Here is a 24979-nt window from a genome sequence, read left to right on the forward strand (position 1 = left end):
AGTTGGCTCTCTCAGCTTTCCTCTTATGGAATCCCTCTGTCCAGATGGGAACAGCCTGGTGAAGGCGAGAGACTGGTGAGGTTTTTTTGGGGAAGGTTTTTCTGTCCCCTTTCTTCGCCCACCTTGGAGCGAACCAGGTGAATGAAGCTACTGGCATTTGGTGTCGTGGCAGTGGCAGTGCCTGACCCGTCACCAGGTCGGAGGGATGGGGGAGGAGGTTCCGGCAAATGCCAGATCCCTGCCCCAGATTAGTGTCTGGGGCGGCAGGAGGTTGGAGCCTGTGGTTTCCTTCCCTCTAGCCCTTCCTCGCCCCACTGGAGGTCCGGGTGCTTAATTAGTGTCCCTTGAAGGGAGGTGGCAGGAGCAGAGCAGCTTGTGGCACCCCGCAGCAGTTCCCTGCTCAGCTGACACTCTGCGGTCGTTAGCACAGCGTTGATTGACCTGCTGGCACTGACTCAGTGGGCTCAGCAGTGCAGGTGATGGTTAACAGCTGAGCCCGCCGGGGTTGCCTGCTCCCGCCCCGCTCCCGGGGACCCCGGGTCTCAGAGGCATCGTCCCTGCTTGATGGTGTCTCGGAGCAGCCGGCAGATGCAGAAGTTCGTGGGGGTGGGAGGGACAGGCATCACTCATTGCATAAGCTGCGTTGCCTTTGGAAACGAGGCTGCAGAACGATGATGTGCTGGAGAGAAGTTCCTCCATCCGCTTCTCCACCCCGTGAGCTGGAGTGGGGCAAAAGCCAGCTCAGAGACGCCTCCTCCTTCCGGTGGCACGCTCACCTTGGGGGGAACGTTGGGGGGTGAGGTGCCATTCTGTCCAGTGGAGGCTTGGGCAGCCCAGCAGGACGAGGGGTCCTCCAGAGAGCTGGAGAAGGAGCTGTGCGAGTCTGTGGGTGGGTGGATGCAGAGGGGGCTCTCAAAGCCTCCCGCTCCGGCAGGGGCACGGCTGGGCTGGCTGGGAAGCAGAAGGTGGCACCTCAGCTGGTGCCTTGGCCCCAGCGGTCCTGCCTGGGCTCTGGTTTTGCTAACTGCAGGTCTCCCGCTGCCTGAGCCCACTGCAGGCAGGGGCGAGCTTGGTGCAGGGGGGCTCTGCGGGAACCATGGCGGAGCTGGTGTTGCCTGGGTGCCACTGGGAGTGGGGTGCAGGGTCCCTGTCCAGAGACCCAACTCCTCGCACCCGCTGCCTCGGTTTGCACTCCCAAATCGCTGCCTTGGTTTGCAGCTCTGGAAGCTGTTCATTTGTTCCTGGCTTTGGCTGCAGGAGAAGGGGGAGGCAAAGTCCAGCTGGTGGGGTAAGGGGGGGGGGGGGAAGGTCTTCCAGGGGGACAAAGGGCACTGGTGCGTGGCATCTCTCTGCCTGAGCTCCTCTGTTGTGGAGCTTCCCTGGGTCCCGCTGCCTCAGCGGGCAGAGCTGGGCAGCCTTTGGGAGAGGAGTGAGGGCAGGCAGGGATTGCCCCGCTTCTGTTTTGGAAATACCTGTGGTTAAGGGTGGCTGCGGTGTTTCGGTGCAGCGCTTCCCTCTCGCAGCCTTGGTGGTCTGGCGCGTCTCGTGTGCGCGAGGGGAGCGCGTGTGCCTGTGTGTGCACGTGTGTGTGCGTGCCGTTTCCCTGGGCATGCGTGGACATGCCTAGAGCTGCGCTGGGTTCAGCAGAGGTGAAGACAGGAGCCGTTGGGGGGGGCCTGTTGCGAGGACTGGCTGGGGGCTCCTCTGTGCACGGGTAGGGAGGGCAGGGTGCCTGGCACCCCCTGCGTGGAGTGTCCCAGGAAGACCCTTTGCTCTGCGGAGCTTGGGGTTCCCAGGAGCCCCATGGGGCTCTGCGCCTGCACAGGAGATGCTCTGCAGTGTAATGCCAGCATGCCTTGGTGCTGCTGCAGCGTCCGGAGGAGAGGGCAGGGCTCCATCCCGCGTGCTCCCTGGCCGGCGATGTGCGCTGACATCAAGAGGATGGGGCAGCAGTGGAGCATCCCTGGCAAAGCCTGGCAGTGCTGCCTGTTTTGGGGTGAAGCTGAGGCATTGCCTTCTCACTGCTTCCAAAGCTGTTTCGAGGCATTGTGGGTGGTGCGGAGGTGGGAACAGCTGTGGCGTCCCCCTCGTCTTTGGCGTCTCAGCCCCACCACTCGCCCCTCGTCTTCTCTCCGTGCTGTTTCCACGTGCTCCGTGGGAGCCTGCGAACTGGCAAGGAGCGGGGGCTGCTCAAGCCTTCCAGCTGGTGATGCTTTTCCTCCGGTGTCGAGCACTGGTCGGGCTGATGGGGAGCACAACCACCCCGGTCCTCCCTGTTCCTCAAAGGCCCTGGTCCCCGGAGCCTGCTCTTCTGGAGGAGCTGACTATGCTTTGGCATTAATTGGTTCCTCTTCACCACCGGCCTGTTCTTGATCTGTGGCTGCCGAGTGTGGCTGGCTCCCTGGTGGGGCAGGGCCAGTTGCCTGCCTGGTACGCTAGCCAGCACAGGCTGCGCTCTGCTGCACGTGGCATCCCTGTCACCTCGCAGAAACAGCAGGATCAGAGCAAAAGAGCAGAGACAAGTTAAGGGAGAAGCTGCGTAAAACTGCTGCTAGGTGGGGTCCCCAGAAACGCAGCCCTCGAGTCCGCCGCGGGGCGGGGGGGGGGAACAGTGCGGTGACATGAGCAGCTTCAAGGCAGGAGGTTTGGCCCCAAAACCCGTCCTCCCACTGCCTGGGATGAGGGTGTTTGCGAAGGGATCATGGGCAGGTTGAGCTCAGCCCCTCTCCTTCCCCTTCTGGGAGGGTGTGGGGGTACCCGGGGGCTGCCACTCGAGGGCTGCGGTAGCATTCTCGTTATCTCCTGGTGTTTGCTGCAGTTGTGGGCTGAGACTGGGGAGGGTGATTGAGGACAGGGCAGGGTGAGGGCAAGCAGCCATTTGGGCAGAAACCTTGGGGAGCATCGTTACCATTCATAGAGGCGACTGTGGCGGCTGGGGATGTTGGGCACGCGAGGGTCTGCGGAGCAGTGCTCACGTATGCCGTGGGCTGCCTGGTGCTGCGCTGCTGCCAGCGGGTTCTTGCGCAGCTCATTCCTGTGCAGCGGCAGCGCGAGCAGCCGGTGGCGGAGAGGAGGGAGCTGCTCTTGCTGTCAGGTGGATCCTGCTGCCGAGGTCTCGCCACCATCTCGCGAGCGCTCGGGAAGCTCTGCGGGGAGTGGGGCTGCCCCCGTGCTCCCGCTGCCCTGCTCCAGATGCCTTCTCCCAGTGACGGGCGCCTGCAGCTGGGGGTTTTGCTGCCCCGTGTGGCACCGATGCCCCGGGAGGCAGGAGAAGCTGAGCCCACTTCTGTGACCACCCATGGCGCTCTGGGATTTTGGCTGTGCCTTTGGGATGACTTCCCAAGCCCGTGTTCCCTGTGGGATGGCCTTTCAGCAGGGACTCTGGCCCTGAGGAGCCTCTCCAAAATGGTGCAGGGAGCATGTGCCTCTGCAAGTGCCCTTTGCCCTGGGAAGGGGGTGCACGGGGGTGCTTCCCGAAACCGCAGGACAGCCTGGGGCGGTGTGGTCAGGGCTGGGCCCTCAGGAGCCGTTAAGCGCCCAGGGTGGGACAGGCTGCGCTGCAGTGCTGCTGAGTCGGCACGATTAGCGCGGTGGTAATCAGCGGGTGAGACCGCGGCTTTGTCATGGGGCAGGAGGTTCATCTTCCAGGCATTGAAATTATTTCAGTTCCCAGATATGCGTCAAGCACCTTCTTTGTGCCAACCCTGCAGATAAAACCCTTGCTCTGTGCCCCTGAGACCCTCTGGCCGACCCACAGCCCTGCTCGGGGGCTGCGCCTCTCCAAGAGCCGCCAGCCTGCTTGCGGCACCTCAGCCAAGCACAAAGTCCCTCTGCTCCCAGCTCATCTCAACAAGTCGCGAGTCTTGGCTGAAATGCCCGGGATGAATCCAGCGGTCCCAGAGTTGGGAAACGGGCTCCTTGGAGATGGTGCGGTCTCCCGGTCGTGGCGGCGTGCGGCTGACTCAGCCGGTGAGCGGCGGATGCGTCTGCCTGTTTCTTTGCTGCTTTGCCAGGTAGGCAAGACTCCTCTTGTGCTTGGACTGAATTTTATCTCTGTCACCTCCTGGAGAGCATGTCTGGCTGCGTTCCTGTGGACATCCCTCTCCGTGCGGGATGCTCAGCCCTCAATTGGGAGCTGCAGGTTGGGGTCCCTCTGGCAGCCTGCGCCTCTCTGCCGTTGCTGTGGGTGTGCGGCTCCCCAGGATCCTGCCGCGTCCTCTAAGCGAAGCCGCTGCTCTTCCCCGGGGAGCGGGGGGGTGCGTGTGTGCATGTCTGGACCCCGCTTGCATCGCGGCCGTGCAGAGGAGGGCCGGCAGAGGCCACCGAGCCCCGTTTTGCACTGGGGGAGCAGCTGGTGCTGTTGGTCCTGGACTGAGTGATGTGTGTGTGCCGGGGGGGCGGCCCCGTCTCGGGGGGTGCGGATCACGCCTGCCGTGCCCTGCGTGGGACCCTGCGGGTGGCTGGGGTGGCCGGCGGTGCCTGGGCCGGAGGCGGCGTGTGCTGGGGCCTCGCCGAGCGTCTGGGGAGGTTTCGTGTCCGGTGCCGTCGTCCCCTGGCTCTCCCAAACGGAGCGTCGGCTCCATCCGCGCTGCAGCGTGCTGTCCAGGGGATGTATTTTCCTCTCCTTTGGATTTTGCAAGACCAACTCAAGCTATTTACGGACCAGGTTTTTGCTGTTGACTTAACTTTTCAGTCACTTCCATTTAATGTACCTTGGCAGGCTGACCTGCCAGCGGCAAGCAGCAGCAGCAAATATTTTCAGCATTTTCTAATTCAGCTGAAACTTCTTGTTTCCTTCACTCTGTGCCTCTTATTTTAAGAAGGAAAAGTACTGGGTGGGCCGTGAGGACTGTTTTGTTGGATATTGTTCTGTTGTGCCGAGGTTGCTTTTCCCAACGTAGTCCAGCCGTTTCTAGGGCTAAATATAGACTCACAATGTCCTTTCTTAGCCAGGGGAATGGAGCAGACTGGAGCTACAATCATGCAGATGCTTTGCAGGATCAGAGACGGTCCCAGCACTGCTTGAAGCAAAGGGCTTGTGGGGTTGGCAATGGAAATGTTGGATAATGACCTTGCTGGCAGCTCGGAGCTTCTCCGGTGGGACCATGCTAACGGTGCCACCGAGGGGAGGGACAAGAAGAGCAGCCTTGGCTCCGAGGAATGTCAGCCTGTGGGGAAGGTGAGAGCAGGTCTGTAAGGTCCAAAACATGTAGACCGAGGCATCAGTGGGAATTGCAGATGGCTGGGAGGGAGTCTAATTGAGTTGGAAGTTGCATCTTTAATTGAGTGGAGTAATGAGCCTCTTGCGAGATGCCCTTTCTCTGAATGAGACCGTGGCAAGGATGGGTGGGTGTTGACGGTCGCATCCTGGTGCACAAGCTGGTGATGGGCAGGTGAAGGGTGAGGTGAACCGTGAGTGCGCGGTTCACTTGGTGAATAACGGGGGTGCTGGTGTGGGTGGGCGAGGGAAGTAATCGCTGCTTTTAGACTTTCTGCTGGACTTGGGGCTCTGGTGTACAACCCTTGGCGATCGAACTGAGGAGGAGGATTTCAGCTGGGGGGACAAAGGCTTTCTGAGTTGTCACGCTGCTGCTCCCCTGCCCCGGCCTTGCTGGGGGTGGCTGGGTTTTGTTTGCTGTGGGCTGCCAGGCAAATTGTTATTTTAATCTGCCGAGAGCTTTGAAACACATCAATCTAGTCCATTTACTTAATATGGTGCGGCTCTTTGTTTGCAGGCGCCGCTGCAGCCGTCTGAGCGCGGGGACCGAGCGCTTGCTGGGTCCCAGATTCACACAGCGGTTCATTGTAGCTGACGAACAGTCAAGCGTCTCTGCTGCTTGTGCCGCTGGCGAGATGGGCTGTGCCGGGGTGCCCGCACCTCACGCTGCTGCATCGGGCTCTTGGGGGCTGAGTCCCTCCTGGTGTCCTCTCCCTCTGCTTTCCTGCACCCCGGGGGGGCAGAGCCCCTTGATGCCGCAGTGGCATGCGCTGGCACCCTGCAGACGTGCCTGGTGATTTTTCAGTTCGCGCTGTGCTCAGAATTTGAATATCGTGGCCTAAAGGACTGTGCCGGGGATGCAAGCGCTCGTGCCGTGAGTGTGATGCTGTGGCAACGGGGAGCAGCAGTACGCTCCCCTGCCCGCCCTGCCCGCCCTGCCCCTCTCTGCTCTGCAGGCGCCAGACCAGCTTGCTGATGGTGGGGTTGCCAGTGCATGCCCCCTCGTCTCGTGTGCCTACCTGCAGCCTCGTCTGGGGACAAGTGTGTTGCCCGTCCCCGGCTGCCTCCATCGATGCCCCTTGGCCGTACCTGCCTTGGTTTGTGGCCGGGAGAGCAGCTCCAGCTGATGCACGACACTGAGGACGGCCCTGACCCGGGGGCAGTGGCACCCTGAAGCATGGCGCTTGCGGCAGCCCGGTCCTCCCTCGGGCGTGTGGGCCGGCTCGGTGCCCAACTCCGTCCCTCCAGGCGGCTGGCGTGGGGAGGGGAGTTGGGAGAAGGCTGCAAAGGGTTTCCTCCAGGCACTTGGTGCCGCGGGTGTCGTGGTGCCTTTTTATTGTTTGGAAAAGGAAGCACTTCAGTTTAATACTTCCCGTGGCGGCCGCCTTCCCAGCAGTCCGGGCGGATGCTGCAGGGCACTGAGGGCAAAAGCCGTGCGGAGAGTTGGGCTCTGCCGGCACCTCTGCCCCAGGGCCGGCCACTGCCTTTGCCCCTGAGCAGGGACCTGCCATTCCCGGGTTATTTCCAAGGAGGGAAAATTTCCTCCCCCTGTCCTGAAAACATCAGCTGAAATGTCCATGGGCCCCTGGCCTCATCCATGCCATTGGACAGGTCCCCCGCCTGCTCCCGGGGGCTGCTCCTGGCAGAGCCAGCGGCCCCAAACTGGCTCAGCATCTCTGGGTCGGTGCCCACACCGTGGCCCCGCTTCCTGCCGCAGCCCCCAGCCGCCACCAGCCCTTCCAGATGGGTTTGCTCAGCATCTCCTCTCGCAGCCTGGAGCGTGTTTTCCCTGTGGAAGAGCGGATTTTGACCCTAGTGCTGTGCTTACTCACCAGCTTGGTCTTCTCCTCAGCAGCTGCTCCAATGCCATCGTCCCTCAAAACCCGCCTGGCCCAGCACGACGCCCTTTCGGCTGTGTAAAATCTTAAAGCTTCTTTTTCTGCAACTTGCAGAACATAAAACCAGGCAAACCAGGATCCCTGACCAGCAGGAACAGCCTTGGAGCATCCAGGCTGCTGCGAGCAAGCAGTTCATTGCTGGCATAGCCGAGCCACGCTGGTGGAGATGCCAAGGGGCAGGGTAGCATCTAGGATGCAGCATTGGTGCAGACATAATGGTACCGGGTTCCTCTTTAATAATTTGTACCATTTATAAACAGATGGGATGTTTCACCATGCTAAGAATTTTTTTTCCCCTTTACCTCTCTAGATACAGCTGAGTGGGTGTCTGGGAGCGGAGCTCTGCTGAGCAAACCTGCTCCGGTCCCTCAGCCCAGGGCGCATGGGGACGTGGCGAGGTCGTTCTGCGATTTGCAGATTTGCAGCAGTGACAAGCCCGGGTGTTCTGCGGCAGTCCTGCGCGCGGCTTTAGGGTTTGCTCTGTTATTGGGTTCCCTCCCTGCTCTGGTTTAGAGCTCGCCATTTGGGCAGTGCCTGTGGCTCATGCGCACCGCTGAGCTCTGCAGAGCTCTTGGTGCAGGGGCTTGGTTGCCCCCCTGCCGCCGATGTCTGGGCCCGGAGCTGTGGCGGGAGGGACAGTGCCAGGCTGGCGTGGCGGAACAGGGATGAGCTCCAGCGTGGACCCCCTCCTCGAGCCGTGGGGCTGTGCGGCTGCCCGAGGATGCTGCGATGCCATGGGCTGCAGCTCTGCAAAGCCACCTCAGAGCTGCTGCAGGACGCGCCTTCTTGGGGCGCGCTGTCGAGGAAACCCCAAACCTTCTCTTGTCCCGCACCACCGCACGTGCTTGCCGTGGAAGCTGCCAAGTGGCCTGTGCCTGGAAAGCACCGGCGCAGGTGTGGCATCTGCTGGCGGGAAGGCAGCTATTGGGGCCGTGTCCTTGCGGGCTGGTCGGGTTTGCTGTTGGGGACCGGGACGGGAGCAGGCGACAGCCGAAATCCCTGTGTGGGCAGGGGAGCTCTGGCAGGAGCAGGGAAGGGCTGTGGCGCTGCCGTGGATTGTTTTCTCCTGGGGAGTCCTTGAAATAGCAGGAGATCGTGCTGTGCGTCGGGTGGCGCGGTGGCTCTGTGACCTTGTCCTCCCCAGAGCCGGGAGATGCTCCCCACAGCGCGCGGGTCCCCAGAGGACTTCAGGAGGGGACCCGGTGGCTGGATACAGGGCTGGGTCTCCTGGTCCTCACATCCCCCCCTTGCGGCTCTCCGGCCTCCTGGAACCCCCTGCGTCTCCTAGGGGCAGGACGGGCAAGCGAGGGGGCAACTTCTCCCTGCCTCGGCTGGGGTGGGATCCCCCGTGTGCACCCTGGTTGGGACCCGTGGGGGTGGCCACCCCAAGGTGGCCAGTGGGTCCCCACATCCACAGTCCCCGTGAACTGGGGCTGACTGGGTTGTCCCTGGCGCGGGGGCTGCGTTCACACGGGCAGGTGGACCAGAATCCAGAGCAGCTCCCTGCGCAGACGTGCTGCTCGGGAATAAAAGTCCCTTTATGCCAGAATAATTAGTGTACTCAGAGCACGCTAATTATTCTGGGATAAAAGTGACTTTTATTCCGGCAGAGTGTCCTCTCAAAGGGCCCTTTTTGCCCGCTCCTGGGGCACAATAGCTGCTCTGCTCCGTTTCCCCATCTCAGACAAAGTCCTTATTTGCGAAGCCAGCGAAATTGAGTTGACTAATGAATTAAGGCCAATGGTTTTGGCCTGGCTCCAGCTCTTTGAAAGCCTTGGCGAGCTGATGCCCGTCCTGGGCAGGAGGAAGCCCAGCACCCTCCTGCCCCAGCAAAGCCCCCACGGGCTGCGTTCAGCCCTGGGCTCTGCTGCTGAGCTCTGGCAGCGTCCTGGCCCCTGATTCAGCTGTCCAGATGAAATGCCTATTAATCTATAATGTGCAATTGCTTTATTGCACAATGCAGGCAGGTCTCTGGAGGAAGCGTTATCAGCTTTAGCCACAAGCCATAAATAACTGCCTCCAGTGCAGAACACTATATTCTGTTTGGGTTCCCAACTGCTGAGGGTATAAACATCCCACTTCTTATTGCTAGAATAAATAAAGGGAATAAAACCTTCTGAGCAGGTAGAGGAGGTGGGGGGGGCCTCTGCACCAGCCCCCTGGCTGGCAGGGGCTCCTGCCTGCAGCCGCTGCCCCCTCCCCATCCCTTGTCTGGGGAAGGAGAGGGGCCAGCCCTGGCGGGGGGGAGTGGGGCATCCCCCCAGCAGGGATGGCCGCTGGCCAGGGACGGCTGCAGCCCGTCCAACTGCACTGAGAGGACTTAAGCCCCTTTCTCTTGGCTGCAAATGCTTTTTTCCTTTTTTTTTTCTTTTTTTCATTTAAATTGCAGATAAGCTGCAAAAAGAGAAAGAAATCAAAAAAGCATGATTTTTTTCCTTGAAACACCCTCCACTGTGTGGCTGGAGCCTGCCCCTTCTGCCCTTCCCCACCATGTTTTGTATGATCAAGCTTTTTTTTTTTTTTTTCCAGTTCTGAAAATGCTATGGATTCGTTTCATCTGGTTCCATCTCCTGCCATTTTTCAGCTCATTCTTCTAAGGACCTCTCCGTGGGGCCAGAGGCAGGAGGGGGATGAGGAGGATCGCACTCCAGCGCAGATCTCCCAGCTTCTGAATTTGGTTTAAAATGCAAATCTTTTTTTTTTCCCTCTTTTTTTTTTTTTTTTTGGTTGTTTTTTTTTTTTTTTTCCTAATGCATTTCATCTGAAGGCGGCGGAGCTGCCGGAGCCTTGGGAGCGAGAGGGGAAGGGGCTGGGCGGGCGGGGGAGCGCATTCCTCCCAGCGCGTCCAGATTTCCTGATGCGTGTTCGCATTTAAATCGTCTCCCCCTGGATCTGTTTGAAGTCAGGTGACCGCGGTGCTGTCGGGGATGAAAGCAGCCCTTGGGAGCCACAATATGATTTTATTCCTCTTCCCCCTCCCCGCCGGGGACGGATGCTTTTGGGCAGCCTCCATCTTCCATCCTCCGTTAGGGGCTTGTTCTCCCATCCATCGTCCTTCTTCCCCTGGTCTTCCCTCCCCTCTCCTCCTTTGTCTGAGTCTGGGAGGCAGCGATGGCTGGTCCTGCAGCTGGTGGAAATCCCGTCCCAGTGCATGTGGTGGTGTCGGGGACAGAGCCTGGGGTGCCGGGGCTTCTCCCTTGTGCCCTTGGGTTGCATCGCCTCTCCCTGCCCCGGCCGTGGGAACTCTGCTGCCCGGAGGGAGCTGGGAGATGGGGTTGTCCCCGGACCGGAGGGGGACGTTGGGGTCCCGGGCTCCCCCTCCCTGGCGCACCCCGGGTTACCCGGTGCAGGGACCTGGTTGCTCCCAGTCTTTGCCCTGGTGTCCCCCATGCCCGTGGGCAGGGATGGGCGTCCCTTGCCGCGGGGACCGCCCGGGCGGGCGATGAGAGGATGCGCGGCACACAGCCCGCGTGGGAAGGGGCCGTCTGGGCACACGGTCAGCCTCTGGGGACAGCGGGGTCGAGGGCCAGGCTGTCCCCGGCGGGGCGGTGGACTCCTTGCTGAGTACTTAAACGCTCGGTGTGGCCTTGGGGAGGCTGCCTGCGAATCTGGTAGCTCTTGGGCAGCAGATGGAAACCATCCTTCCCGTCCTTCCCGGCAGCGGGATCTGACGCGTGGGGTGACAGCCCTGATTGTTCCCCGCAATAGGGCAGACAGGACGGGAGCTTCCAGTTGGTTCTCAAGAACATCCCCCCATCAGGTCAGGGGAAGACGAGCAGAAGCCAGAGGTGAGAAAACAGGGAAGGTGCTGGCATGCTGCGGGGTGCACCGGATCAGTGCCCAAAGCGATGGTTGGGGGTTCTGCCGCTGCTTCACTTTGGTTGGATTTTTGTTGCTGTTTTCAGCTTGCCTCCTTGGTGGTTCTAAAAATCAGGCGAGTCGCAGCAAACCCACTCAGGAGCCCTTCCGACTGTCCTCGGCCAGGGCACGCTTTTCCAGCCGCAGCCTTTCCTATGAATGGCGTTTTGCTGCCGTTCAATGTCTCTCTGGCAAAGCTGAGGCGGGCTTTTCTTCTCAAAATTGTCTTTTTTTTTTTTTTTTTTTAAAGAAGGTTAATGCCTCGTGATTTAGAAGCAATAGACAGACTTGACTTGAAAGGAAAAGGGGGAAAAAAAAATAAATATATTTTAAAGTCAATATTTACTTAGCAATTGGACGGGCCCCTCCCCCCCAGCCCAGCCGCGCATACCTGCGGCTTCTCCGGCGGGAATGGCTGGGAGCGCACAGCAACGTCATTCATGGAGGCGGCGGCTGGGATGGAGCAGCGGATCTGGTTTGAATCTTCCCATTCGAGGGGGCCGGATGGAAGAATGGCAAAAATGCATTTGAACTGTTTAGAGATCTTGTATTTAAACGCAAAACAAACAAATAAGCCTTCTGTTCCCCTTCCTCTTGAAAAAATGTGCCTACAAACTTTAGGTTTTGTTATTTTAAATGTCTCTATTACCCTGTCTAGCTTTTTGGAGCTGAAGGACCTGGCAAATTTACATTAGTTGTCAGTTGCAAATTCTGCACAAACTTTTGCACCGAGCTGTGCCCCTGCGGGGATTTGGGGTTTTAGCATCAGCCTCATGGCTTCTGTAGCAAGCCCTAGACCCTGGACCAAGGGAGCATGAAAGAGTCGAGGGGCACGTGTGCTTCCGTGCTTTATCCTTGCCTGGTGTCTGTCCCGTGGCTGCAGAGAAACTCTGGGAAATCTGAATAGACCTGAAAGCGCTGAAAAGGAACAAATCATGTTTTTTTCTGAAATTCAAGGACAAAGGATGGACGATGTGAGGGAGAAAAATGAAAGTATAAGGTGACTCTGATTTTTGTGTTTGGTTAATTGGGCGACTTGGATGATCTTCCAGCTTGGTGCCATGGGACTGTGTGCCAGCGCTTCGGGGGGGGCTCAGCTGTTATTGGGGAGAGCGGCCTTGGAGTTGTGGTATGTTCTGGCCAAGTGATGTCTTGACAGCTGAGGGGTGGTGAAGAGGAGGGACGGTGGGATGAAGACATGATGTTCAGCTGGCTGATGGGACAGGCCCTCCCCTGAGAAAGGCAATCAGCCAAAAGTGGCCAAAACGGTAACTGGGAGCAGAGCAGATTGTAGCAGCGGCTTCCCCTGCACCTTGGCGTGCGTTAAGCCTTCTTGGCACGCGCAGGCACACCCATCGTGCCGACGTGCTCGGGATGGCGGTGAGCTCGATGGGGCTGGAGCTCGGCGGATGCCACCTTTGCTTGCTGGGGCTTCACCGTCTCCCCCGCTCCGGGTCCTGATGGTTTCCCGCTCGGCTTTTGTCCTCCGGAACAACCTGGCAGATTTTCGTTTCACCGAGGCGAAGCGTGCACGTGCGGTGTCGGGAGCTAGGAGCGGCCGGCCGGGTGCGCCGCGCGTCGCTCCGGCTGGCCCGGGGGTGCCCGGCCGGGGCTCTGCAGACCACCGGCTCCCTGCTGCCCCCCGGACCCGGCTGCCGCATCCGTCCTGGCCGGCGCAGGGTGAGCTGCCAGGGCCGAGTCCTTGTGCCAGGCGGGTTTGCAGACTCCCTGCGTGCCCCGGGTGCGGGGCGAGCCCGGCTCTGTTTGCGCAGCGCCGGAGGTGTGTGCTTTGGCAGGCTCCTCGCCATATAAGATGGGGTGTGCGAGTGTGGAGGGGAGGGGGTAGCTGGGGATGGAGACCTGGGAGGAATGTGGAGTGGATTTATTTTTCTCCCTTTCGCTCTTTCTTCTCCCCCCGAGAACATCTGTTTTGCAAATCACGCTCATTCCAGTCTGTATTTATGGCCAGCGCTGTTTCCTTTGCGAAGTACTGGCCAGCCACCTCCTCCCGAGGAGGGGAGGAGGAGTTGGGCTGAAGAGGAAAGTACGGCTTGCTCAGGGAGGGAGTTCTTTAATATTTTTGTGGTTTGCTTCCAGTCTATCTAGGTTTTTATGCCGTACTCATCTGTGCACTGGAGGTAATTTGGCATCTGCTCAAGGTGAAGACCTCCTGCTCACCAGCCTCCTGAAATAGTCCCTTTAAATGGAAGTGTCGATTTCTTGCTTCAGGCAAAAATGAAATGTGTTTTGTTGTGTTTCTTTAACAGCCCTTTTCCCCAACCCGCTGCACTCTAAGCAAAGCCTCCGGCTGCCTGTTTCCGGGGGATGGCGGGAGCCGCAGCCAGGCTTTTGGTCCCTGTCCTGCCGAGGAAGACCCCGCTGCCTCTCCACGCCCCTTGCTGGGGGGTCTGCTCCCACCCCGTACCGGAGAAGAAGGATTCCCTTTCTTGCACCCAAAGAGCCATTTTTTTTGCCACTTTTTTAGTACAATTTTTTCCCCTCTGTCCCCTTTGAATTACTTTTAAGCAGGGATCTCTCCTCCAACTGCCAAAGAGGGACGTGTTTTCCGCGGACGGCTCTTGCAGCTGTCCTGGCCCCGCTCTGAGCTGGCCATTGTGCGCTGCATGAAGGCGCCTTTATTCTCCGACCCGGAGCTGGAGCTCCGCTCTCCGCTGCCATTGCCGCTTCTGCTGGTGTGGCCGCCTGGCTTTCGGAAAGAAATTTGGCTCCGGGTGAAGGATGCATTAACAGATACCTTCTCTAATTGTCCACCTGGCACTGAGGCATCTCGACACTTACTCCGGGGCCATTTAACTCACTGGGAACATGCTGTGCAAGAACAGAAAGTGCGTGGGGTTGCCGAGGAGCCTGGAGAGCTGGCTGCCGAGAGGGGAAGCGATCTCCTTCCCTCCTCCTGCACGGAGCCGCAGCGGCGGCTGTCATGCAAAAGCCGCTCTAGAAGGCGCGAGGCCTCGTGCTGCCGAAGCTGTCCTCGTGTTTGGGAATAGCAGAGGGGGGACGATCAGTGGTTTGAGCTGGGTTCGGGTGCAGCTTTACAGGTTAACGTGCCCTGGGGCATCAAGGGGTGGCAGGACTGCTCCCGGGGGTCTGCCTGCGCCAGGGGAAGGACTGAGCTGGAGCATCGCCACCTCTGAGAGGGGGTGGGTGTCAGCGGGGTACGTGTCCTCGGGAGTGCCTTTCCCTGAGGAAAGCCATGACACGTGCACAGCCTGATGAAGCGTGCGCGAGCAATGTTTCAGTGCTCGGAAGAAATCCCACGTGTTCTGCTCCTGTGTGTGGGAGCTGCTGCTAGCGGCAGGAGAACCTGCTCTGCTCCGGTCCGAGTGCAGCCAGCCCCGGAGTCGGGGCCGCTCTGCAGGGTGTAGGTGCTGGTACTTAGGGATGACTCCTTCGAGCGAGGGGCCAATCTGCCGTGCTGCTGGTGAGCGTCTCTGCTCCAGGACCGGTATCTCCAGTGCAAAACAAGATCCTGTCCTGCCTCTGGTTTCTCCTCCTGTGTAGACGCAGCCCGCAGGACTGTGAGCAACTGGGATGGGGCAGCAGGCTGGGAACCGCTTGCTGGGGGTTTGCCCTCTTCTTGTAGGTCTGCCCGCTCCCCTCGGGGGGCAGGAGGCAGGTAAGAGGCTGGGAGCTGAGCTCGACCCGGGGGGAGATGGCGACCGCTGTTGGCCCACTGGGTGCCTGGGTGCTGGCTGCGGTCGGCTGGGTGGTTGTGGCAGCCGTAGGTCACTTTGTGGCTGCTGGAGACCTGGAAGGATGAGGGAGAGCAGGAAATCCAAGGGAGTGTCGGTTCTTTGCTGTGGTTTTCTTAATGAATCTTGCATTTGGTACGCTTGTGGCTGGGAGATGGAGGCGGAAGATGAGCTCCTCCGGGAAGAGGGGGTGGCAGAGCCGGCTTCGGAGGAGAGCTTGTTGCAGGAGGCGCCTGTCCCCGAGCTCCCGGCCCTGCACTGCTGTGTCCTGCAGGAGGAAGGGGACAGGCTTGGTCTCTGTCGCCTCTGGCCTAAAGAAGGGGGGGGGGGGGGTGGAGGGGGAGGCATCTGCTCATAACAGGGGATGTTTCATCCATTTTGGTATGTCCAGTCTCCATCTTGATTGCACTGAGCTCCCCGTCGTGGTGTCAAGCCTTTCCCTCTAAGCAACAGCTCCAATGCTACCAATGCTGATGCTTTAAAGGCAGAAGGGAAGCGAGGTTTGTGGGAGGTGGTACTCTTCAATCAAACCAAATGACATCAAACAAAGCCCTTTTGCAGGTCTGAGGAATAATTAGCATCATTACACAGTGGGGAGAGTTTCCTCCCACCCCGTAGGAACCAGGATTTGGACTGGGGACTGAACCTTCCCCATCCTCTTCCCTCGCAGCATCCCTGCTGCAGTCCGGACAGGAGCTGCCTGGACCTGGCTGCGGCATTTCCTTCACATGGCAGGAGCTGGAGAGAAATCACGGCACCTTCTCTGCTTGTCAGGAGCCTGAGGGCGAGCTGGGTCATGAAACGCGTGAAATGAGCTGCAGCGCTGGCAGCAGCTCCTGCCTGTGGTGCTGCTTGGTGCGGCTGCAGCGAGGCAGATGCAGAGACCCTCCTTCCATGGGCTGAGCAAAAATTTAAGTGGATCCTTGGAGCAGGGAATTTAGCAGAAGACTAGGGATGACACAAGATAAATGTTTAGGGAATTGCATGTGTTTGATTGCCTTTGCTTTTAACAAACATTCACAGTTGCGTTTCGTTAGGTTTTCAAGATTTTTCCTGCCTTCCCAAGGGCTCAGGCTCGCTGTTCCGAGCAACAGCTGCAATCGGCGTGGAAGTGTTCACTGCAGAGAGCTGGATCTCTGGGAAGAAAGTGCAATGCTGAAAGACTGGCAAGAAGATAGCCTGAGCCGGCGGGGCTGTGGGTGCCGGGCTCTGCTGCATGCCGGGGCAATGGCCCTCGCCTGGGAGCCCCTGGCACGGTGGGTCAGGTTCGAAGCAGGCACGGCTTCACTGTATTTTGACCCTTCCCGACTGCAGCTCTTACTTGAACTTCTGCTGCCGGCCCTGCTTTGGCATCACCTATGAGCCGGCTGGCTTTGGTACCCGCCGTGTGTGTGACGTGTACGGCTACGTATTTTTTTTCACGTTTGGTGCTGCCCCCGCCGCTGTGGATTGGCCAAAAGAGACCTTGGTGCAGTGCGGGCTGACTGGCAAAGTGCAGCCTGACAGTGCCGGGGGCAGGCGAGGGTCTCTGCCTTCCCTTCTAACCTCGACCCTTTGGTGAAGGGGGGTGTCACACAGCCTGTGCTCGGGGGGGTGCAGTGACCCCCAATAGCAGCCTGTGCTCGGGGGGGTGCAGTGACCCCCCCATTGCAGCCAGCCTCCTCCAGGTGCCAATTTTGGTGGGGGCAGAGCGCACCCCGGTCTGGAGCTGCCTGGGGGCGAGGGCACCGGGGCTCTCCCCAGGCCTGCTCCCATCGCCACGGGTCAGGCCGGTTATGTGCTCTGTGCTTTAGGTTTTCCTCCTGGTTTTTTTTTCTGACTTTGTTTTATTTCTGCGTATCCCAGGAGGGAGGTCGACCCTCTCCCCTGGGAGCACCATCCTGGCTGTGCACGTGTGTGTTTCCTGGGTGCAGGATGGATGGAAAACCCATCCTGCTGCTGGTGGTGCTGTCTTTGTGATTTAAAAACGTTACTTTTTAATTTGTTCTCATTTGGGTTTTCTTATTTTTTTCCCTGTCTTTTTTACTGTCTAGATAGAAAATAAACTGCCTTTGGCTCCCAGGAGCTAATTCATCCAAGTTAAATGATCTTTAAAATCTGTTAGCGCATCATGGATCTCGGTTCCTGTTTTCTCGCAGTGTAATTAATGCTTCAGTTTAAATTTTCTCCTTTCCTTAGGGGCAAGGCTGATGGATCTGATGCCAGGCTAAAACTTTCGCTGAGCCGTTAGAAAGAAATCAAACTAAAAGCAATCTAGTCCTTAATTTAAAATTTTTTTTTTTTTAAATAACTTGTCTTTGGGAAGAAACTGATCTTGTTTATTATCATTATTTCTTTTCTCATCCAGCACCGAAGACATGTAGCCCTAAACAGTTTGCATGCAAAGATCAGATTACGTGCATATCTAAGGGCTGGCGCTGTGACGGGGAAAAGGATTGTCCGGATGGCTCGGATGAATCACCCGATATATGTATGTATGCCTTTCCTTCCTAATAATGTTCTTTTGGTTTTGTTTCATCCATTCTCATTGCACGGTCGTTCCAGGGTCCCGAACAGGCGTCACGGCACAACTGCTCTACCTCAGCTCCTGTTTCTCCCGGAGTACCAGGAGTCCACAGCACCTCTGAGGGGGGGTGGGTGCCACTCGGGGCAGGAGTCCAAGCCGTCCATCTGTCCGTCCTCCCTTTATCTCCCTAGCTGCTGCTCCCGGGGCCTCTGGCTCTGGGGCTGTGATCCATCGTAACAAAACAGCCTCCTGGGAACAGGGTATCACTGATTTATTTTTTGTTTCCATCAAAACTGATTTACGCGAGGAAGGCTACGCGAGGAAGGCAGAGTCCTGGAGGCGAGGATGCAGCGAGCCGTGGTGCTGGGCAGGGGCTGCGCCTGCTGGGGGTCACCTCTGACACAGCTGCATCCCTTCCTCGGGCGGCTGTGCCTCTGGTGCCTGGCATGTAACGGGTGCTTGGAGCGAGGGCTGGGCTGAAGGGAAGGAGGAGATCTTTGGGAGCCCTGAGGAACAGCCAGGGAAAGCAATGTCGCTTCCCCAGATGTGTTTGGATTAGGGTGCAGTGTTGGTTTTACTGGTTTTGTCCTGGGCTGTTGGAGCCGCTCTGCTGCAGCGGTGCTGGTGGCCCCGGCGCTGGGGATGCTCCCGCCACAGATGGGGCAGCTGGGTCTCAGTCCAGAAGCAAATGGGGAACCGGGCTGGGTTAGATGGGGTGCAAGGGCTGGAGGTGGGGGGGGGTGTCCGCGCAGGGGAGCGAGCCAGAGCCGTGCTGGTGCCGGGGGCTCTGCAGGGACGGTGGGTGTGCTGGTCCCGCTGCACCGTGCTGTGCCCGGGGCTCTGCTCTGGCTGGGCTGGAGCAAGGAACCACCTCTCCCTGTGTCCTGGTTTCTCCCTCCGTCTGACGAGGGAGCCTGTGCTGCCCTTGTTGCCTCACAGGAGCAGCCTCATTAGGTTGTTTTACTGTGTCAGGAAAGCAGCCTTGAGATGCTGGGTCTGCAGGACAGCCACAGCTGGGTTCATCCCTGCCACTGCTCACCAGTGACCAGCAAAATCCTCTCATCCTCTGGCCCGGAGATCCTTCCCGGACTCCTGCTTCATGCTGTACTTGGCATAAAGGTCTCCTCCAAAGCAGTTTCTGGTTCGGCACCGGGGTTATTTATTTCTTAAGGCAAAATGATGCAACCATCCCCTCCGTGGGAGGGATGAGGGGGCTGGGATGGGCTGTCTGGCTCCAGTCAATCAGCAGCCCTGGAAAATTACTGCGGGAGGACTCAGAGGCCCTTCCCTGGCTGGAAGAAATCCGTCCTGATTGACGTATTCCGCTTGCTGTGCGTGTCTGCGCTCGCTTCATTCCCCCCCCCCCCCCCCATCCATATGGACAGGTGAACAGAAAATGAACCCCTTGGATACTTTTCCCTCTTCTCCTTCTTCCTCTTTCTTCACTGTGAAGGCACCGCTGGTGGGGGCTGGCAGAGTCTCCCCCCTGGACAGGGAAGGCAGAGCCGCTGCCTGTTCCGGCTGCTGCCACCCTGGCAGGAGCTGGAAAGCTTCAGTGTCCTCTGCAGCGGGGCCGTGAGCATCCCCCACCGCTGCCCGCCCGGCCCTTCCCCGATCCCTGCTCCGGCACCATGTGGGTGCCGGGAGCAGTGTCCGGCAGTTCTGCGGATGCACCTTGTGTCTGTCTGTGGCAGTTGTGGCCTCTGTGGGGGGGGGGGGGGGGGGGGGGCGGGTGTGAGGTAGGAAGACGCTCTCAGGTTTGCTCAGAGTCCCCTGAGGGCTCGAGCACCCACAGCTCCTGCTGGAGGAGGGAGCCTTGTTCCCCGGGGGGGTGCAGGACCCCCGCTAACCATGTGCCCCTCAGTATGTGCTTGGCGCTTCCAGGACAGGCAGGTGGGAGCCTCTTGTGAGGCACAGACCAAAGCCCAGCATGTCCTCTCTCCTCGCCCTGCCGCTGCATGTGGGACAGAGTCCATGAGTTTCCATCACCACCGCAGACCCTGAACTTTGGAAATGCTCTTTTCCTGGGGAGCGGTTCCCTCCCCGGCTTCAGAATCGAATGCTGCAGTTTGGGGACCTGGAGAGGCTTGACCTTTCCAAGGGTCTCTGCTCACCTTCCCCAAGTTCCCCCTTCAAGCCCCAAGACTGCGTTAGCCTGGGGAGCACCAGGAGGGAGCCAGAAGGATGCTGCACCCTCCGGGATGTGGAGGTTGGGGTCAGCCGCCATCGCTGCTGGCTCCTCCGCAGTAGTGGCTGGGCAGTGCTTGCTGCGGTGCTGGTGCACGTCTGACCTGGTGCTCACCCATCTTTGCCTTTCCCATGGGCAGGGGTTATGAATGGAGGTTGCTGCCTGCTGCCTGCCTGCTCCTGCCCAGGCTCGCGCGAGTGGAGTGTGACCTGTCAGCACACGCAGGGCACAGAGCCCGGTATCACCGGGATTGCCAGGCAAGCTTTTCTCACGCCACTTTGGCACCGGGGCTTCCAGCAGGCTCTCATCCTCCTTATCTTTTTGGCAGGAAGAGAATGACTTTTATTACTATTAATCTCTTTTTTTTAAGCCCAGGCTGCAAACACGGCTCTTGCACGCTGCTTGGTGCACCCTTTCGCGCCCCAGCAGCGCGGCAGGGTTATTTACATTGCACTAATGTACTCATGTCAGAGTCTCTTGAAATGCTGTGTATTATACGCGAGGTTTTCCTCCCTGGGGAATCCTTTTAAGTATTTGCTGGCTTTGCTTACGTGTTAGCTGAGAATAGGAAGAGTTCCCTTTCCGAGCTCAGCGCTGCGCTTGTGTCTGTGTGAGTGGCTTGTACCCGGTTCTTGCCCAGTCCGTTGGTTTTTCACTCCATGGAGCTTTCCTGGGGGGAAAAAAAACTTGGACAAGAGCCTCCATCCTGTTGAAGATCAAAGGAGATGAGGGTCTCTGAGAAATGAATTTGCCGTGGCTGAGCTACAGCCATCGTCTGGCCGCTGCATCCTGGCTGGCCTCCTGCCTGGAGCTCTCCCAGCTCAGCTGGGTGCCCTGGCCGGGCTGGGGCTTTGCCCGCGAGCCGGACAGCCGAGCTGCCGGCATGCGTTTCTCCAGCCACGCGACAGTCGCACCGTTTGCTTCGCTGCAGATGAATCTGCAGGTCTGCGATCTTTGGTCGCTCAGATGTTTGCGAGGATTCAGCGTCAAACGGTTCATCGGTCTGAGGGTTCAGCAGGTCTCAAATCCCTTGTCTCGCCGCACTCGCCCAGTGCTGGATCTCTCAATGGCGTGGCCCTGCTCGGGTTCGGATGCGTCTCGAGCGAGCCCGTCGTCTGCAAAGCCTTTGCTCTCCTCTTCCTGCAGCGCTGGCGCCGGGCGCAGCTGGGAGGCAACAACAGGACCTTCCCTGCCTGAGCTCTGCCGGTGCTCAGCTGCTGGCACTGCTGTCCGTACCGGTGGGGTGAGCGGGACTGTCCCGCTCCCAGCTCCTCCTGCCTGTCCCCTTGTTGCGTTCCCCCATGTCTGTGTCTCTTTGGGCTGTTGCCAAATCAACTACAGGCTACATTTACAGGAGGAAGCATTGCTTCTCTTTCCTTCTTTTTTTTTTTTTTTTCCAAGTGGGTTTTAGAGGTTAAAAATTCCTGTCTAATTCAGCTCCTTGGGGTGTACCACAAGCTTGTCACATGTAATAAATTGGCTCATTTATTAGTGTGCCAACACAGTCAAAAGCAAACAAAGTGGCTCATAGATTAATCCTGCCCTGTTTGTGATAAGTAGTTTGATCCAGGCTCTTTGCAGGGGAATAATGGACACAGCAGATCAGTTTTGACTGACGAACTGTGCGCTTTATTTCAGTGCCTTCATTTTCGGCCCGTATATTGGTATTACTTAATTAACCCTTAATTTACAATTACTCAGTGCCCAGATAGCACTGTTGTTCAACCCCCTGTGAAAAACAAAAGTTGTGAAAGTGGCACCTGGTAAGAAATTCTCCCGGGAATTGTCTGCTGGGTGCCCTGGACTGGGGCTGGGAAAGAGGAGAAACCCCTGCCCGCGATGGGTGCGACAGAGCCCGGGAGTCCTGAGCTCCATATCCCCCCATCCTGGAGGAGCCCATCACCCCAGTGCCAAGCCAGTCGGCTAACTGGAAACATACTGGAACACCTTTGACACGCAGCCTGCACGCAGCGGAGTGATCTGGAATCTGGAGCCCATTAGATTTCTGTACTTTGGGCACCCCTTGTGCAAGAAGGGGGACGCGTGTGTCAACAGCCCAGAGTTAGTCACTTTGCACAAAACAAACAAATGAAAGGGGATGAAGGTTTTACTGTGGCAGGTTGGGGAACCTTTCCACAAGGTGTGGTGTTTGTGCGCTCTTAGCAGCGGATTTCGTGGGCTGCTCCTGCTGTGGGAACCTCCCGCGCATCTCTGCAGGAGCAGCAGCGTGCCGGGCTGTGGGGCAGCTTGTTGAAGATGTCCTGCTGGACTTTAGTTCTGCAAAGGCTTTGGTGCATTTGGGAGGGGCAGAGGAGAAACCCAGCCTGCTCCATCTGCTCCTCGAGTAGCAATTTGCTGTTTCATAGTCTGGAGGATGGAGGGATGGGTGTGCAAAGGCGTCTGCCTGGGACGTGCTGAGGGGTCTTGTGCAGGGTCAGGAGAACCATGGGGTTGGAGCCAGCAGGTCCTGTCCATCCCTCATCCAAACTCCCCTCAGCCCTTGCCCAGCGGAGTAAGATGGGCTCCTCCGCCATCGCCCTCCTTGCTGCCGGCTGAGCTGTGGGGTATGCAGGCAGCGCAGGCAGCGCGAGCCCTGCCTGTCCCTGGGGCCGTGCCCCCACAACTGCCTCCTGCAGAAGGGGCTCAGGCTAAACTGGAGAAGCGTCCATCTGAGAGGAGCCACCCCCAGGCTTTAACCTCAGTCTCCCATTAGTTATGCCAGCTGCGCGCTGCCAACATCGTGCTGCGGCACAGGGACGGCAGCGGGGTGGTGGGAGATGGGGCTGAGGGAGAAGCGTCAGTGCAGCCCTGGGGTGGGATTGAGCTGCTGGGCTGGAGGCAAGAGCCAGGGCTGCCCCCAGCTGCCTGGGGTGTTTGTGGTCCCAGCGTTCCTCCCCTGGGGTTTGCAGTCCCCCTTCCACAGCCAGTGTGCTGCTGAGAGCCTTTAGCCCCCACTGGAGCAGCACCTGCTGGGAGCCTGAGGATTAAGGTTAAAAGCCTGTCTAGGGTAGCTCAGCAGTGACAGCTCGCAGGGAGTGAAACTGAGCCCTTGCTGGCCGGGAGCGTGTTGGCGGGGCAGGAACTGTGCTGGATGAGCATGTGCTGGCACACAGAGTGCTGGGCTGGACCCCGCAAGCTTCGCGTGATGTAACGCTCCTCTCCAAGGAGAGTTTAAGCTTATTTAGGACAAACTCCATCAGTAGAGTCTTAGATGAAGGTGACTGCTGGTCTCAATAGCTGTCTAAAACGGGACTGTGCCTGGACAAAGCGCTCAGTGTGCGATGTGGTGCAGGTGCCCTTCTCGGTGCTCACCCGGCGCTTCGCCTGCTGCAAAGGACAGGGTGGTCCGTGGGGAGCTCGGGGAGCTATTTCTGCCACCATCCCTGCTGCAGTGGGGCTGATGTGCTGCCTGCCCTGCTGATGTGGGCAAGGCGTAAACAGCCACTGTCTTCTCGTAAAATGGGATTTTAGTATTTCACTTGCGTGCTGCCGTTGACTCAGCAGAGGCGTGTTGGTGGCTCCAGCGAGAGCTGGCGAAACGCTGCGTATTCAGCCCTAAAGCGAATCTTAGGTTTGGGGCCAGGGAGGAGAGGAGAGCCTGCGGAGGGGAGTCGGGCTTTGCAGAGCTCTCTGGTCCATGTGCCATGCCGGTGGGCCGCTGACGCCGAGCCCGTGCTGTGCCAGTGCAGTGCCAGGGCTTGCCATCAGTGCATCACCCCAAGGCAGCTGCCTTCCAGCCCGGGGTGAAGCAGTGCTGGAGCCAGGACATCAGTGGAGCTTTTAACGGGGTTTCAGGATGTTAATCGATTTATGGTGTATTTTGTTGTTTGTCTCAATGCCATGCTTCTTTTCAGAGAAGCTTAAAAATAAAGCCTCGCTTCCTTTGTAATTTTTCTAGTTAATAATGGAGATTAAGTCTCCTTGTGTTGCGTAGCCCTGGTTCTTAACGACCCCCCACAAGCCTGCCTGCACAGCAGCCTCTTAACAAAGAGCATGTTGGCACCCGAGGGAGTGCTTGGGGCAGCGGGAAGCCGGGGCGGCTGTGCTTGGGGTGCTCGGCACTGCCTGACCCCACGTGCCCCCGGCCCTCCCAGCAGTGAGGGGTGCCCACAGTTGTCTGTGTGTCCAGGCAGCCCGGAGTAGATGTGACCTACGGGAGCTTGAAACAGGGAGTCTAGGGCTGCTGAGGTCTGGAGTCACCTTCTTCCTGGAATCCCAGCCCGTCAACCCGGCTCTTCCCCAAGGGTGGGCACGTGGCCACCGACAGCGGTCTCTGGGGCTGGGCAGAGGGTCCCCGTCCACCCCAGCTGCTCCAGGTCTCCTTCCTTTTCACACGACGCTCCTGCTTGGGCCACGCGCTGCAGAGGCAATGGAAAAGGGAAAGTTCACTCCAGATGGGTCGTGCTTTTCCTCCCCGGAGAGCAGTGCCCGCAGTGGTCCCACCTGCTTTGAAAGGGAAATCCAGTGTCGGTTAATGTCTCCTCCAGGGAGAGCCAGGGATGCTGGCTGGAGGGGGCAGAGCCTGGTTTGAGCCTTTTTTCTGGGCTCGAGCTGCCATGAGAGCCGAGAGGATTTGGGACTAGCCTTGCTAGGGGACCTTTTGCTCTGGGGCACGTGCCGGGCAGGGGAATCCAAACCAAGGAGGATTTAACATACGCCTGGGCAGAAGGAATCAAAGTGTGTTCACAGACTTGCTACCGGCATGGTGTTTGCCTGGTGTCAGCTACTGCAAAAATGTTCCCGCCAGCATCCCAGGGAATGTGAGGTTCCCTGAACCCCTGTATCTGCCTTAAGAGCTTTTACCTGAAATCTCACTGTGCAAGGCCATGTCCAGCAGGCGATGGTCACTGCTGGAGAGCCATGGCAGAGCAACGGGGGGGGGCTGAGAGTTCCCTTGAGGTTTGGGTCTTTCCTCCAGGTGATGGGGTTGCAGAGCTGTCATGCTCTCCCTTTGGTGATAGTTCTGCCTTTTGCTGTCTTGCAGGTCCTCAGAGCAAGGTATCTCGATGCCAGCCCAACGAGCACAACTGTCTGGGCACGGAGCTGTGCATTCACATGAGCAAACTGTGCAATGGGCTCCATGACTGCTTCGACGGCTCCGACGAGGGGCCGCACTGTCGGGGTAGGTGTCTGGGGGTGGTGGTGGTCAATGAGGGGCTGCGGGTAGGGGGGGCTGCCCCACGAGATACTGCCCTTGCCTCCTTTCCTCCCCCACCATGGTAAGAGTCACAAGGTCCCTGTTTGTCCCTGTTTTTTTGCCTCTACGGTGGGAGCCCCACATTGGTTTTAAGAGCTTTGCGCTGGTGCCACCGCGCTCCGTGCTCCCCTCTCCCGGCCGAGTGCAGCCAGTGCTGGGCAGCTCAGTGCCGGGCTGGCCGGTCGCAGATCCAGAGATTAGCCAGAGCCGCTTGCGAGTGAAATGCCCATCATTCCTGAGCCTGCGGGCCATTAAATAGCTGCATTGTCTCCTGGGTTTAAAAGCTTGGAGGGCTGGGGTTCTGGTTCAGATAAGAGATACCAGTATGTTTTTTTACTAATTTCCAGGAGCTTTGTCCCCCCTCCTGGCCTGTCCCCGGTTGCTAATCCTGCTGGAAAACT

General features: G+C 58.6%; 1 protein-coding gene across 4 annotated transcripts in view; it reads left to right on the plus strand.

Annotated features, from left to right (window-relative positions):
* The window catches only part of LRP1 (LDL receptor related protein 1), a 91473-nt gene that overhangs the window by 1308 nt on the left and 65186 nt on the right, over window positions 1-24979 (plus strand). For 3 of the 4 annotated variants that reach the window (XR_012653357.1, XM_075049716.1, XM_075049717.1), the window contains exons 2-3: window positions 17035-17157; window positions 24366-24503. Coding sequence is in view for 3 of the 4 variants with exons in the window: in XM_075049716.1 (XP_074905817.1) it covers window positions 17035-17157; window positions 24366-24503 (261 nt within the window). In the remaining variant the exon portion in view is untranslated. The remainder of the gene's footprint in view (window positions 1-17034; window positions 17158-24365; window positions 24504-24979) is intronic. The other variant, XM_075049718.1, reaches the window with a different exon arrangement.

This window comes from Buteo buteo, chromosome 17, assembly GCF_964188355.1.
Source record: "Buteo buteo chromosome 17, bButBut1.hap1.1, whole genome shotgun sequence".
Taxonomy (NCBI): Eukaryota; Metazoa; Chordata; class Aves; order Accipitriformes; family Accipitridae; genus Buteo; species Buteo buteo.